The sequence below is a fragment of the Lepidochelys kempii genome, chromosome 5 (assembly GCF_965140265.1).
Source record: "Lepidochelys kempii isolate rLepKem1 chromosome 5, rLepKem1.hap2, whole genome shotgun sequence".
NCBI classification, from domain to species: domain Eukaryota; kingdom Metazoa; phylum Chordata; order Testudines; family Cheloniidae; genus Lepidochelys; species Lepidochelys kempii.
Window position 1 is genome coordinate 9,965,246 of NC_133260.1, and position 13,714 is coordinate 9,978,959.

At 38.3% G+C, this 13,714-nt stretch overlaps 1 protein-coding gene across 7 annotated transcripts in view; it reads left to right on the plus strand.

Moving 5' to 3' along the window:
- The window catches only part of PIK3C3 (phosphatidylinositol 3-kinase catalytic subunit type 3), a 137,463-nt gene that overhangs the window by 14,472 nt on the left and 109,277 nt on the right, over positions 1–13,714 (plus strand). For all 7 annotated transcript variants that reach the window (XR_012158836.1, XM_073343431.1, XM_073343433.1 and 4 more), the window contains 2 exons: positions 11,100–11,186; positions 12,863–12,958. Coding sequence is in view for 6 of the 7 variants with exons in the window: in XM_073343431.1 (XP_073199532.1) it covers positions 11,100–11,186; positions 12,863–12,958 (183 nt within the window). In the remaining variant the exon portion in view is untranslated. The remainder of the gene's footprint in view (positions 1–11,099; positions 11,187–12,862; positions 12,959–13,714) is intronic.

The window sequence follows — 13,714 nt, forward strand, 5'->3', positions numbered from 1 at the left end:
CAAATGAGCTTGGTTAGAATCTTCAGACAAGGTTTGTCTATATTTGGAGAGAAAGGGGTTTTACTCTAAAATCTGGGACAGGAGGATCCAAAGAGAGAAGGGCATCTCTGTAGTTAGGGCTCTACCAAATTCACAGTTCATTTTGGTCAATTTCACAGTCATAGGATTGTAATAATTGTAAATGTCATGATTTCAGCTCTTTAAATCTGGAATTGCATGGTGTTGTAATTGTGGGGTTCCTGACCCAAAAGGGAGTTGTAGGAGGGTTGCGGCACTGCTACCCTTGCTTCTGCGCTGCTGCCTTCGGAACTGGGCCCTCAGTCAGCGGCCGCCACTGTCCGGCCGCCCAGCTGTGAAGGCAGCATTTCAGAAGTAAGGGTGGCATGGCATGGTATGGTATTGCCACCCTTCGTTCTGTGCGCCTGCTGGCAGGGCGCTGCCTTCGGAGCTGGGCGCCCAGCCAACAGCTGCCGCTTTCCGGCCACCCAGCTCTGAAGGCAGCGCAGAAGTAATAGTGTCAATACTGTGCCCCACCCTGCCCGCCAAATAGCCTTGTCACCCTCTTCCCCCCTACAACTCCCTTTTGGGTCAGGACCCCCAATTTGAGAAACGCTGGTCTTCCCTGTGAAATCTGTATAGGATAGGGTAAATGCACACAACAAAATAGAGTTCATGGTCTGTGACGTGTTTTTCATGGCCATAAATTCGGTAGGGCCTGATCTGTAACGCTTGTCTTCATAGACTTGTTTGAAGGAGGGGACACATGAAGGGAAAGTTACAAGAGACTACTGGTTTTGGTCATTGTGATTTGGTTGTAGAAGTACCCAGTACAAAATTCAGCTTGAAACCTAAGAGCTGGCTATGTTTTTTTTTTGTTTTTTTTTTCCCCTTCATCTGTGTCTTCTCTAAACTTTCTTTCCAGCTGCTCAGACTGTGAGTGCACAACATAGGATTTTCCCTTCCCCAGTTCCTTTTCTGTGATTCTAGATGGTCAGCAGATGAATTCTATGAAAGAAAATTTTGCATGAGCTTTACCAGGAAAAAATTAGTAACTGCAGTTTACTGAGTTAGGTGGTGATATTTCAATTTCTGAGAATTAAATTCAGAAAGTTGCTGTCTGTGACTTATCAAATGCTTGTAACTTAGGTTCGGTTATACTGGAGTCGAGAGCCTCGAAATAATGTCAAGTAAATCAACTGCCTTAAGCACATAACCTGATAGACATTGGTACAAGTTCATGTTTCTAATATTCCCGTTGGAAAGGTTTCAGAACAGAAGGCGTCAGAAGCCTGAGGCCAGTCTTCAATTTGACTGGTTTAAAATGGCTGATTGCTTAGAGGTCAAGCTGCAAACAATGAAGATAAATTTCATAGCAGTCTTTTTCCCCGCTATTGGATAGCTGTATGTTAGGATTTTCAGCGTGAATACTCGTGAAAATAAGAACTAACTGCTGACTAGAATCACTAACTATGGACAGGTTTCAGAGTAGCAGCCGTGTTAGTCTGTATGCATCCGATGAAGTGAGCTGTAGCTCACGAAAGCTTATGCTCAAATAAATTGGTTAGTCTCTAAGGTGCCACTAGTACTCCTTTTCTTTTAACTATGGACAGGTATGATTCAAACTTTTCTGCAGATGTTCTGTTGAACCCTAATTCTGGACTGCAGTATCCCTATTGTTCCATTCTTAGGTTCCTTCCAGGGTCGATAAAAACAAATGATTTAAAAAAAAATCAAAACAAATTTTTTATTTAAATTAGGTTTTTTCCTCAAAGCATTTTATCAAAAAAATCCACCTAAAGATATTTTTAATTAAGATCCATTATAGCTCAAAGATATCTCGTCATGGAATAGGGATTATAAATTCGAATTCTATAGTATGAGACAATATATTCCTGTAATGTTTAAGAAAAGTTTTGTAAATGACTTCCAATAGTTCATGGATTAGGGACCCAATCTTATGGGGTTTCAGGGGCTTCTGTATAGATTATTTCTATCTACTCAATGGGACTCAGTGCTCAGTCTAGACGATACCATCACAGATGCTTAGTTTTGCAGTTCTCAAACTGCGGATTTGTGTCTCAAGAGGTAACATGCTTGTTAACAGCAAAAATGTTTTAAAATAAATAATATATAGAGATGAGAAATAACAGACCTCAACTCTATTGCCCTTCTGCAAATTTGTGTACACGGAGTCAATCCCTTACCTCTCTCTAAAAGTGCAAAGTTTCAAAAAGTTCAATGAATAGAAGATTGTTGGGGGCAGAATAGATATGGACAGGAAGAAGAAGTCTGGAGATAAATGTGAGAAGCGAGGGACATATGCTTGTTTTGTTAAAATATTATGTTTGCTGTTGAAGAAAAAAATCCAGAATACTTAACGTTGTTGTTTTAGTTAAATAACACAATTTAAATGACTGTCTGGTGACATTCTCCTCCTAATACAGCATGGCACGAAAATCCTCCAAATATTAATGATTAACCTGTTGAATCAGAGATCGTTTACCCCCCCCCCCCCCAAAGACTTCATATATATCTGATTCAATTACCTTTGGTAAACAAAATAACCAAACGATCATTCATTTTCTGATATAGCTGTAAAACTAATCTGAAAAATTTTCAAAATAAATCACTATTTAAACATGTATCCCGTGTACCTTCTAAAAATGAAATCTACATCTATCTCTGAGTTGTGAAGAATATGTACGAAGGTTATAACAACCAACGAGAACGCACTTTTATGTAGAAAACCATGATTAAATCGAGTCTTCCTGACTAGTGATTTAAATCATGATTTAAATCAATTTCATTTAAATCAAATCTACCCTGGTTCCTTCTAACTGGTGGTTCAGCATATCATGCTGATTTTAAGTACAGAATTTGTGAAATGGACAAATATTAAAGAAGTGAATATTGTACTCATTTTTGGACAAATATTAAAGAAGTGAATATTGTACTCATTTTCATGAGGGTCCTGGCCTAGATTTGAATCCAGATCTGTTGCGATGAAAGGCTAGTACAAAAAGTAATTACAGTACCAGCTCATTCAAATTGAAAGCAGCATTGCTTATTGTATCTGGCATATGCATCACCCTTGGTATCGCTCTCTGACATCAGATCAAAAGTTAATAGGTGTTTGATCTGATGTGAAATGAGTTGGTGACTCTTTTTGCTGAGTACCGAGAGATCAGACATCTGTCACAAAAGATGACTGGCAGACCATAGCATAGAAACCAAAGTTTGGATTTATTATAATGTAGATCAGTGCCGTTCATTCCACCCCTTATGTATTCTAGGCAATGGTCCTCAACCAGGGGACCGAGGCCTCCTGGGGAAGCGCTAGCAGGTTTCAGGGGGTCCATCAAGCATGACTGGTGTTAGACTTGCTAGGACCCAAGGCAGAAAGCCAAACCCCGCTGTGCAGGACTGCAGCCTGGGACCCAAGCTCCACCACCTGGGGCTAAAGCCGAAGACTGAGCAACTTAGCTTTGCGATGCTTCCTGTGGCATGGGGCCCTGAGCAGTTGCCCTGCTTGCTACCCACTAACGCCAGACCCAGCTTTTATATGCAGAAAAGCAGTTGTGGCACAACTGGGCCGTGGAATTTCTGTAGCATGTTGGGTAGTGGGGGGAGGCTCAGAAAGAAAAAGGTTCAGAACCCCTGTTCTAGGGGAAAGTGAAGAGGTGCTCGTGAGAGAAGAGATCTGTCAAGGCTGACATTGCTGGTGGAATGATGGGGACAGTTGACACAATATAGAGTAGCTGGATAGGGTGAGGTTAAAATGCTTAGCCTTAAGGCAAGGACAAACAGCTTGAACTCTATGCATCTGAAGAAGTGATTTTTTTACCCATGAAAGCTTATGCTCAAATAAATCTGTTAGTTTTTAAGGTGCCACCGGACTCCTCATTGTTTTTGTGGATACAGACTGATACGGCTACCCCTCTGATAGCTTGAACTTGTTGCAGTGAAGGCTGATATTGGGCTACAGAGCCAGTCTTAGTACCATGGGGAATAGGATGATTTTTTTCCCAATGGTTATCAAATGCACTTTTCTGTACAGACCTGCAGCATCATTGCCTCCTAGTGAAGAAGAAAGACCTGTGTAGTGTCCTCAAGACCTATGTGGTAGTGGTTGACTCATGGTAGAAATACTTATGTTGAGGCCTCCTTCCTGCAGTGGCTAGAGTCAGGCTGTACTGTCAGTGTCAGCTGCTGTTCAAAGCATTTTAAAAACTTAGTAAATCTCATGCTTTGTCCATCCCAGGATTTTTTTAAGTATCTCCAGTAAATTCAGCCTTTATGAAGACTTTTGCTTAAGTTCATGAAGCATAATTTAGATGATTGATTCTGCAGTGTAAAGAGTAAAGAGTTTGAGATGCAGAATCATGATCAAAGCTACTTTTATAAAAACAAACCCACAAGTTGTTTGAAACAAATGTATTTCTTCTGCAGTGTTGTGATGTACTTTCATGGTGCAGTTGAACGTGATTTCTTCCTCACATTCCTCAGTAAAATCTTGGTTATCACTTAATATTAGATTGCTTAGCAGTGTCTGAGGCTGTCAGAACCTTTTATCTTTGTCCAGAGATCTATGATAGCAAGTGTACTAAATGAAGTTTTTAGATGCAGTGATGTTGTAGCTGTGTTGGTCCCAGGATATTACAGAGACCAGGTGGGTGAAAAGTAATATCTTTTATTGGACCAACTTCTCTCTCACCAACAGAACTTGGTCCAATAAAATATATTAGCCAAGGTGGGTAAGGTATCAAATTGAGTTTTTGACAATCTAAGATTGAGCCCTAAAAAGCTACTAATATTTATGTATAGTTTCCTTACTGAAGCAATGGCTTTAAAAAAAAAAAATAGGTGAGGAAAAGTCTTCAAGAATCTACTAATCTTTTCAAAAGCTTCACTAAAAAGGTCATAAAGTAAACATCTCTTGACCAAAATTATATTAGATCCTCATGTAAAATGTGAAGTTAATTTAGAAGCACTACGCTCAAGATCTTTGTCCTCTCTTCTGCATATTTTATTTGGTGCCCCACCCCTGAAGCTATATTTATCTTATAGGATTACATGATCTGGCAAATCTAAAAAAGATTTTCAGTAAAAGAAACCAAGTGTATTTTGTCTTTAAGGACAGACAATGTATTGTGAAGGAGAAGCACGTGATTCTCCCCCCCCCCCCCTTTTGTGTATTGATTTAAAGAGGAAAGGAGTAGCAATATCTTGGGTGGATTTGGTTTAGGTATGAATTTAAAATATAGATGTGTGGTATGATTCAGAAGTTTCAAAAGATAAGGTTTATTTTGGTCTGTTTCTTTTGATGCATTTAAATTTTCTTTTCCTGGCACTTAAGATTGAGCTGAGGTGAGCTCTCCTCACTTGTTTGTGGATATAACCAAGCATTCATGATACAGAAGCAAGTAAGGGGGCTGTAGGGGGATTGTATTCACTATCAACCTGATCCTGTGATGCAATAAGCTTCTCTTGAGGGATAGTGAGTGCCCTTTAACTCCCCATGTGGTAAAATTCTGATAAAATACAATATTAAATTCCAATTAAATATTTGGAAATCACAGTCCTTTAACATGTTAATTAACAAGTTTCTTTAATATAGGAGCCTGACAAGGAACATATGGAGGAAGTAAGTAGCAAGAGGGCAAAGCTTGTCAGCACCTGGTTTTGGGAGTGCATGCTTCTGACACTAAGCAGTCTAACATTTATTAATAAGAAACCTTCCCACTCTGCTATGGACTGTGATTTTTTTTGATGTGAAATTACCTTTAATCAAGGGCTGAGTTTTTTATGGTTGCTTACTTGGTTAAAGCTTTCGATAGTCAAATTTGCCATTTCTAATATTAACCAACACCATTCTCGAGACATGCCTGAAAGCATGCTCGTGCGGTGTGGGCATAGATATCTGTACATGTTCTCATCCTTTCCAGTTAGAATTTTCACAGAAGTTGGCTAAAGGTATTTTTTTTTATAAATAGACATAGGTTTCTTTCCATTGCAAGGGGGCTTCCAGAAATGTTCATTGAGTTGCCACCAGATTGGCATCCCTGCTCCTTAAGGCCTGTTCTTGCTTTATCTCTGTGACCTTATATAGAAATAAGTTAGAGGTGATTCAACATCCCTTACTCTAGAAGTCATTCTTCCCTGGCAGTATCCCTACAAACTTGGGGGGAGGCCTGAGCAGAAACAAAATGCTGCAACAAGTAGTAAAACCTGTTCAACATTAGAGAACCTTGATATGCTAATATAAGCAAAAAGAGTTAAACTCTTCCAGGCTGTGGGTAAACCCAGCCCTCAAAATAATAGGGAACCTACCTTCTGCAAGGCATCTCTTCCTTTTGTGTGTCCATCCCTTTATTATGCAGAGATGTTTGAGGGGAGGAGAAGATGAGGTTGACTCCTCACCCCAGCTTGTGTGCTTGGGACAAAGTAGTGCCCTGTACAAGACAGTATAGTATTATCTTTAAATGGAGTTGTATTGATTGATTATATAACACCAGTGAAGGCACTGTTTGTACTCTAACTGGAGGGGGAAACTCCTCCCCACCTCAGAAATAAAAGGAATTTTCCTCTAAATGGAAACTTACCCCAGCAGCACCAATTTGAGAAATGAGGAAGAAACATGGTGATTCAGAAGGGAGAAAAAAAAAACTACAAAGGATATGGGACCCTTATTTGGCAAATCTATTTCTTTAATCATCTTGAAAAAGCTCAGTGCTGTATATTCAGACAAATGGAAAACATTGCAAGTTTGAATCCAGTGAATGGTGGTCACGTATATAACATTTAGCCGTGATGGATTACCAGAGTAAGTAGGATTTGATTTCAGCAACACCGTTTCAGCCTTCCACACAAATATCCAGAGCAGTAATCAAATAACTAATCTCAAGGAAACCATTAATAAACTGCTTCCAATGAACAAACTTGGCTTTCAACCTGTCTACCATCCTCTATTCCAGTAATGCTATATAGAGAGCAAAATTCAACTTTGAGTTATGCTGGCTTTTGGATGTCATAACCTTGGTTTCTTCGTTTTCCTCCAGCTTTGGTGAAGCTTGCTAGAGTGGAGAGACTGGCCCTGGTAAAAGAATACTTCAAGATTTATAATTTGAGGCACTCTGCATTGTTGCGATGGGAGAGATGGAAAATATAGCTGTAATTTAAAAAATCTGTGTCTGAAGACTACCATACTGTCCAATATACTGAGAGAGTATTGCTGTGCTCTACCTCCCTGCTGTACAGTTTAATTTGTAGATTAGATTTGAGCAGGTGCAAATGTTGGGGGATTTACTGGAAGGATCCACAGATCACACACACACAGCTGAAAGTTAACCAATCCTGCATAATCATAATCTTTTAGTTGTTACCATGGGAACTACAGTTCCTCATTTAGGTAATTTTTTTAAAAGGATTCTTGTCATTCTAATTCCTGCTTTCAGTCTTTTGAAGTTGTACCCTTACCAAATTAGCTGTTTTCAGTTAGTTTCAGTGTACTGAAGCCACAGACTGCCCACAGCAAGATGGCCTCCAGGTTTCTTTAACTGAAAGTGATGCTACCAGCCCTCATTGCTTCCAATGGCTGAAGGTAGCTTGCTCAGGGAACATGGTGGCTGCCTTAGCTGCCATCTGAGGAATAAGCAGGAGAATGTGGGAGGTGTTGAGAATGGGATGATGGGAGCAACAGGGAGGGAGAATATGTCAGGAATCAAAGGAATTTTAGTAGCAGATACAGGGAAATGTGGCATGGCAGAGAAGGAGACAAATATGTAGCAGAATAAGAAGGAAATATGGGGAGGCAAATGGATGCGGGTGATAGGGACAGAAGACTTGAGGGAGATCATGGAGAGAAAGAAGAGGCAGTAGTTCTAATTCAGTCCTGTCCAGGTAGAGAGAGGGGTACAATGGTAGTTCCCCACACCTAAGGTGAAAGGAGAGAGTAAGCAAAATCCTTTCCAGATAGTGAACAGTTAGGTTTAAACTGTGTGCATCTAAGGTTGAATTTTAGCTCTGTGGTGATTGCACGCAAATTGGGGGCATGCAGCTTCTCTCTATAAAGGCAAAAAACCCAACAACATGTGGCAGGTTTTTTTAAAAAAATATACTTTGACTGACTTAAATAAGGTGTAAAAAAAAAAATCTTTTTCTTTTGACTCATGACTTTTGAAATTATTGCCAACTCCATGCAATTTATTCATTACATGTTTGTACAATACGATCACAATGGGCCCTGATTTGGGCCTGAAGGTGCTACGGTAATTACAGAAAGGAAGAGAAACTTCTGGCTGGACTGAGTTTTTTTCCCCCTTCTGTTCTTCACTCCCCCTCCCCCCAGTCAAAAGAAAGTATCTTGTGAAAAGAGTAAAAGAAATTTGAATGTTTGTCTACTTTCCTTTACCCAATGTAAATACACAGCATGCATATTATATATAAAATAAGTTATCCTAATACTCATTGAGCCTGTCTATAGACACACATTGGAAAAAGCAATACTTCACTTTTCAGCCCTTACATTTTAGACTTGCAGAATGGTGCTAGGACAGCCACATAGCAGCAGCATATTGTGCATGTATTTTGATAGCGTACTATGCCCGTGTAGTTCCACTTAATAGATTTTTATAAGGCAAATGAGCTGTTTTATGCTTTGCACTCAATGCTTTTTGTTGTTGTTGTTGTCCATATTTGAATTACTGGTATATTGGCTATGAACAATTGCTGAGCCATAATAATTTGCTTAACAGAAGTACTAACATAACTTTTCATAGATTCTGAGGCCAGAAAGGACTCCTGTGATCATTTAGTCTGACCTGAATTTTACTTCCCTGAATTAATTTCTTTTTGAACTAGTGCATATCTTTTAGAAAAACATCCAAACTTGATTTTAAAAATTGCCAATGATGGAGAATAAAGCATTGCCATTGGTAAGTTGTTCAGTGATTGTTTATCCTCACTGTTAAAAATTTACACTTTATTTCTTTGGTCTGAATTTGTCTAGCTTCAGTTACCAACCGTTGGATCAGGTTATATCTTTTGTGTGCTAGATTGAAAAGCCCATTATCAAATATTTGTTCCCCATGTAAGTACTTAGGGGTGACTTAAATCAGAGTCTAACCTTCAGTTTAAGCTAAATAGATTGAGCTCCTTGAGTCTGTCACAATAAGATATGTTTTCCAACTGTTTAATCATTCTTGTGGCTCTTCTCTGAACCCTGTCCAATTTATCATCATCTACCTTGAACTGTTCACTCCAAAACTGCAGACAGTATTCTAGGAGCAGTTGCATCAGTGCCAAATACTAAAGTAATATAATCCTTCTACTTCTGCTTGAGATACCGCTGTTTATATATCCAAGGATCACATTAGCCCTTTTGATAACAGCATCTCTTTGGAGCTAATTTGCTGCTGATTATCTGCAATGACCCACAGGAATTTTTCAGTCGCACTGCTTCCCAGGATAGAGTCTACATGTATGTATGACCTCCGTTCTTTTTTCCCTAGGGTATAACTTCATATTTGGCAATATTGAAATGCATTTTGTTTGCTTGTGCCCAGTTTACCAAACCATCCAGATTACTCTGAGTGACCTGTCATATCCATTTTTTTTTTTTTTACTACTCCCCAATCTTTGTCATTTCAGACTTTGTGTTGATATTATGTGCCCTTCCAAGTATTAGGGTTGCCAACCCTCCAGGAGTCTCTAGGAATTAAAGATTAATCTTTAATTAAAGATTGTCATGTGATGAAATCTCCAGGAATTCGTCCAACCAAAGTTGGCAACCCTGCAAATCATTGATAAAAATGTTAAATAGTGTAGGGCCCAGAATAGATCTTTACAGGACCCCACTAGAAAATGCTGCATGATTATCTGTTTACAGTTACATTTTGATCCTTGTCAGTTACCTAATTTTAGATCCATTTAATGCAGGCCATGGTACATTCTGATTATTTAAAAAAACAAACACCCCCCCCCACCACACTAGAAAAATACAAAATTAACAAGTCAGTTGCCTTGCAGGAGTCTTTAATTTACAAGTCTTCAAGCCTTATAGCGTAATATAATACATTATCTTATTTCTGCTATAAAGACTGAGGACTTTTGCTGGATATGAAAGGTAAAAAAATCAAAAGTATGTGTGTCTAATTTTCAGAAATAACTTGTGTCAAAAATTTTACCTTACATTCTACATACTATAATTTCTATTGTTCTGGCAAAAAAGATGGTAACTTTACTGTATTTCAAGGCTTTCCTAATTTCTTAGCTTTAGGAGGGCCCAGTGCTCCTACTTGTATGTGCCTGTGCCTCTTGCCGTTTCTTGTAAGCTTTTATTGCACCCCCAAGTGATTGACAAACTGCTTTCTTCCACGTTTCTTCTTGAACTGTACAGTGTGGACCACAATTAATAGATTGTCTCATAGACTGCCATTGGAAGAGGAGATAGTTACATGACCTCTCTGTAGGAACTATGGCATTTGCTTAGTCAGAATAGTAGCATTAGGAATGTATTTTTAATGTATTTTAATGAGACACAGAAGGAACCAGTAACATATCATCCAGCTCTTCATGGACCACCAGCAGATTCAAGACCACAGTTTTGGAATCTCTGCTGTATGCAGTATCACTGGTGAAGACAGACTTACTGAAATCATATCTTTAAATTACTTTTAAGGACAAGAAGTATTGTTTATAAAGTTAAATGAAGTACCAAACTTTTGCATTCTCTAATTTTGGAGATTTTAGATTCAGAAATCTTTCACATGAAATGAACCACTAAGCCATAACTATTGTCATACTAGAGCTCTGCTTTACAAATAGGACACTTTTAATATATGTCATATTATTATGAATTCAAAACTAAAGTTAGTGATGTATATATTTTGTCCTTTCTTTCGTGATCAATATGTTTTGGATCCTGGGAATATTTTTATAATGCAGATGGTTTATAAGGCCCACTTTATTTGTAATGTAGAAGCTTTTAAACTCCCTCTCTTCCCATCCCTTTCATATGTGATTGTCTTTGAAATTATGGCCTGGATATTCTTTTTTAGTCACAGCAATTTAAATAGTATCACTATATATTTCTATGGCAGCTCACCAAGTCTCATCGACAAGGTCACATGGTGAAAGTAGACTGGCTGGACAGACTGACCTTTAGAGAAATAGAAATGATCAATGAGGTAGGTCATCATATATCAGCTTTATAATGGGTTTTGGATCTTGTTGATATGGAAGCCTTGGCTTGCTTGTGAGACTGTAATTCAAATGACTTGCCCTATTTTTCTTTTCTCTCTTGTGCACATTAAAGGAAGAAATCAATCTAAAAAGAATGACTTTCTCTGGCATTAGTGATACAGAGGTAGCTGAAAATAGGCAGATTTAGATATTCGTTAACTTGGCTATAGGTGCTTAAGACTGTTAGAGCATCATGTGGTGGGGTGGAATTGAAGTTGTCACAACAACTTCCTTCAGTAAACTTCAACCCATATAAACTCAGCATTAAAGTTATAATCATTTTCTAATCGACTCACTACTTTTTGTTTAAATTGATATTGGTTTGGGAGGGAAAATATTGCATCTGGAGACTTTTTTGATTAAATCAATTGCTTATTCGTTTTTAACCTACAGAGTGAACTCCTGCCCCCAATTCAGGAAGGAAGTGTTAACCCATGAAGCCAAAAATTATCTCCTTAAATGGCCTGTGCTCTGAAAGGTGTATAGAATGACCACCTTACTCAACACATCTGCTCCCTGTGTTGACAGCTACTTGCTTGTGTAAGGCTATGTCTACACTACTCAGCTTTTAGTGACACGGCTGTGATAAAAGGAGGGCAGTGTCGCGCTCTTGTCGACAAAAAAACTTCCACCCATAACTAGTGGTGTTAATGTTGTCCGCAGGAGAGCACATCTGCTGAGAAAGTTCTGTTCACACCAGTGCTTGTCATCCACAAAACTTTTGTCTTTTGGGGAAAGTGTGTGTGGGTTGTTGTTTTTTTAACACCTCTGAAGGACAAAAGTTTTTTGTCTTTTACTTGCCAGTGCAGACAAAGCCTAAGTTATGCTTTTTTTTTTTTTTTTTTTTTTTAAAAGCTACTTGGCATTTCAATGAGATCTGCAGAGATAATGATTTGCATTTCTATAGCACTTTCCACTGGTGACTCTGAAGTACTGTGCAAATTCTAACCTTCAATGAAACATACCTGTTTTTACAGAAGGGAGAATTAGCACGGAAGAAGTGATTTTACCCTACGTTAAGTTGGCAGTCTGTGGCAGAACCCTATCTTCTGATTTTCTCATGACTGTGCTTTAATTCCAAGACCAACCTCCCTTTCCTGGAGAGTCAATACCTCCCTGGGTGGGCGGGCTAATTCTCTTGTGAGTTGTGCAGAGCTGTTTACCAAGGTTCAGTAGTAGAATTTTTATTCCTGGTGTTGATGTGCGAATCAGAAACAACACACCCCAAAACTCCAAGATCCCAAGTTTTATCTGCAGTGTTAGCAATTAGAAAACTTGTAAACTGAGCGGACTATATCTTGAAGCCATTGGGGGTCAACATAGCACCTTTATAGTGCAACTTTAACTCTGTTGTTCCATTGGATCACTTAAACTGTTTTCTCTTCTTGAATGCAAATGTTTGTTGTGGAGTGTGAATGACAATATATAATGCCAGAGGAACCTTTTGTCCTAGAGTAAGTAGTTATGTGAAATTATAAACTGAGTAATTGCCACAACATCTGATAATTTGATCCATCACTTACAGCACAAAGGAAATATGGTTATTATTGTTAAGAAAATGCTGAAGATTGATGCTCTTCTTTAATATACAATCCACATTTTTAGCCTTTTTTCTTTTCAGAGTGAAAAACGAAGTTCTAATTTTATGTACTTGATGATTGAGTTTCGATGTGTCAAGTGTGATGATAAAGAATATGGAATAGTTTACTATGAAAAGGTATGTGCCTTGCAGGTTTTATGATCTCCTTTAGGAAGAAAAAAGCAAACTTGCAGCAAAAAAAATTACAGGTTTTCCTGCTGAGATGAAATATTTTTTGCAAGATAGCAGTAGACAGCTGTCAGTGGCAGCTGTTTATGTACATACAAATCAAATAGTATAGCTACAACAAGATTACAGAAGTCAATCATTCATGTAATGCAGTTCAAGATTTCAGAATTTAATACGTGCAAGTGATTAAAAACTTTTTGATTTATTGTTCCCCAAATCAAGTAGTACTTTCAGAGTAGCTTTATGTAAAAATAGTTCTTGGATTGGGATGAAGAGATCTACATGTCTTCATTAGTAGACTTGATACGGGATTGGCTTATCAAAACTTTGCACAAGAGCTGTGCCAATAGACAGTCTCATTTGTCTGAGCGAATAATGGAGATTTATTTCCCCATATTGATTGGTATATTCTAAGACACATTTTGATACTTTGAATAAGTTTTCACGACAATAACAAATAGATGAAATCTCTGCATTCCTCAGTATTATATAATATTTTGCATTTATGTAGCATCTTGCTTCTAAGGATCTCAGGCCAACCATTAACAAACTTCCCCAAATAACTTGCAAGGTAAATAAGTATTATTATCCCCATTTTACAAATGGGAAGATGAAGGTAAGTGGTTAAGTGAATTTTCCAAGACCACATTGCATTTTGAAAAGCTGGGGTGAGAATCTGGATTTTCAGATTTTCATATGCTTTAG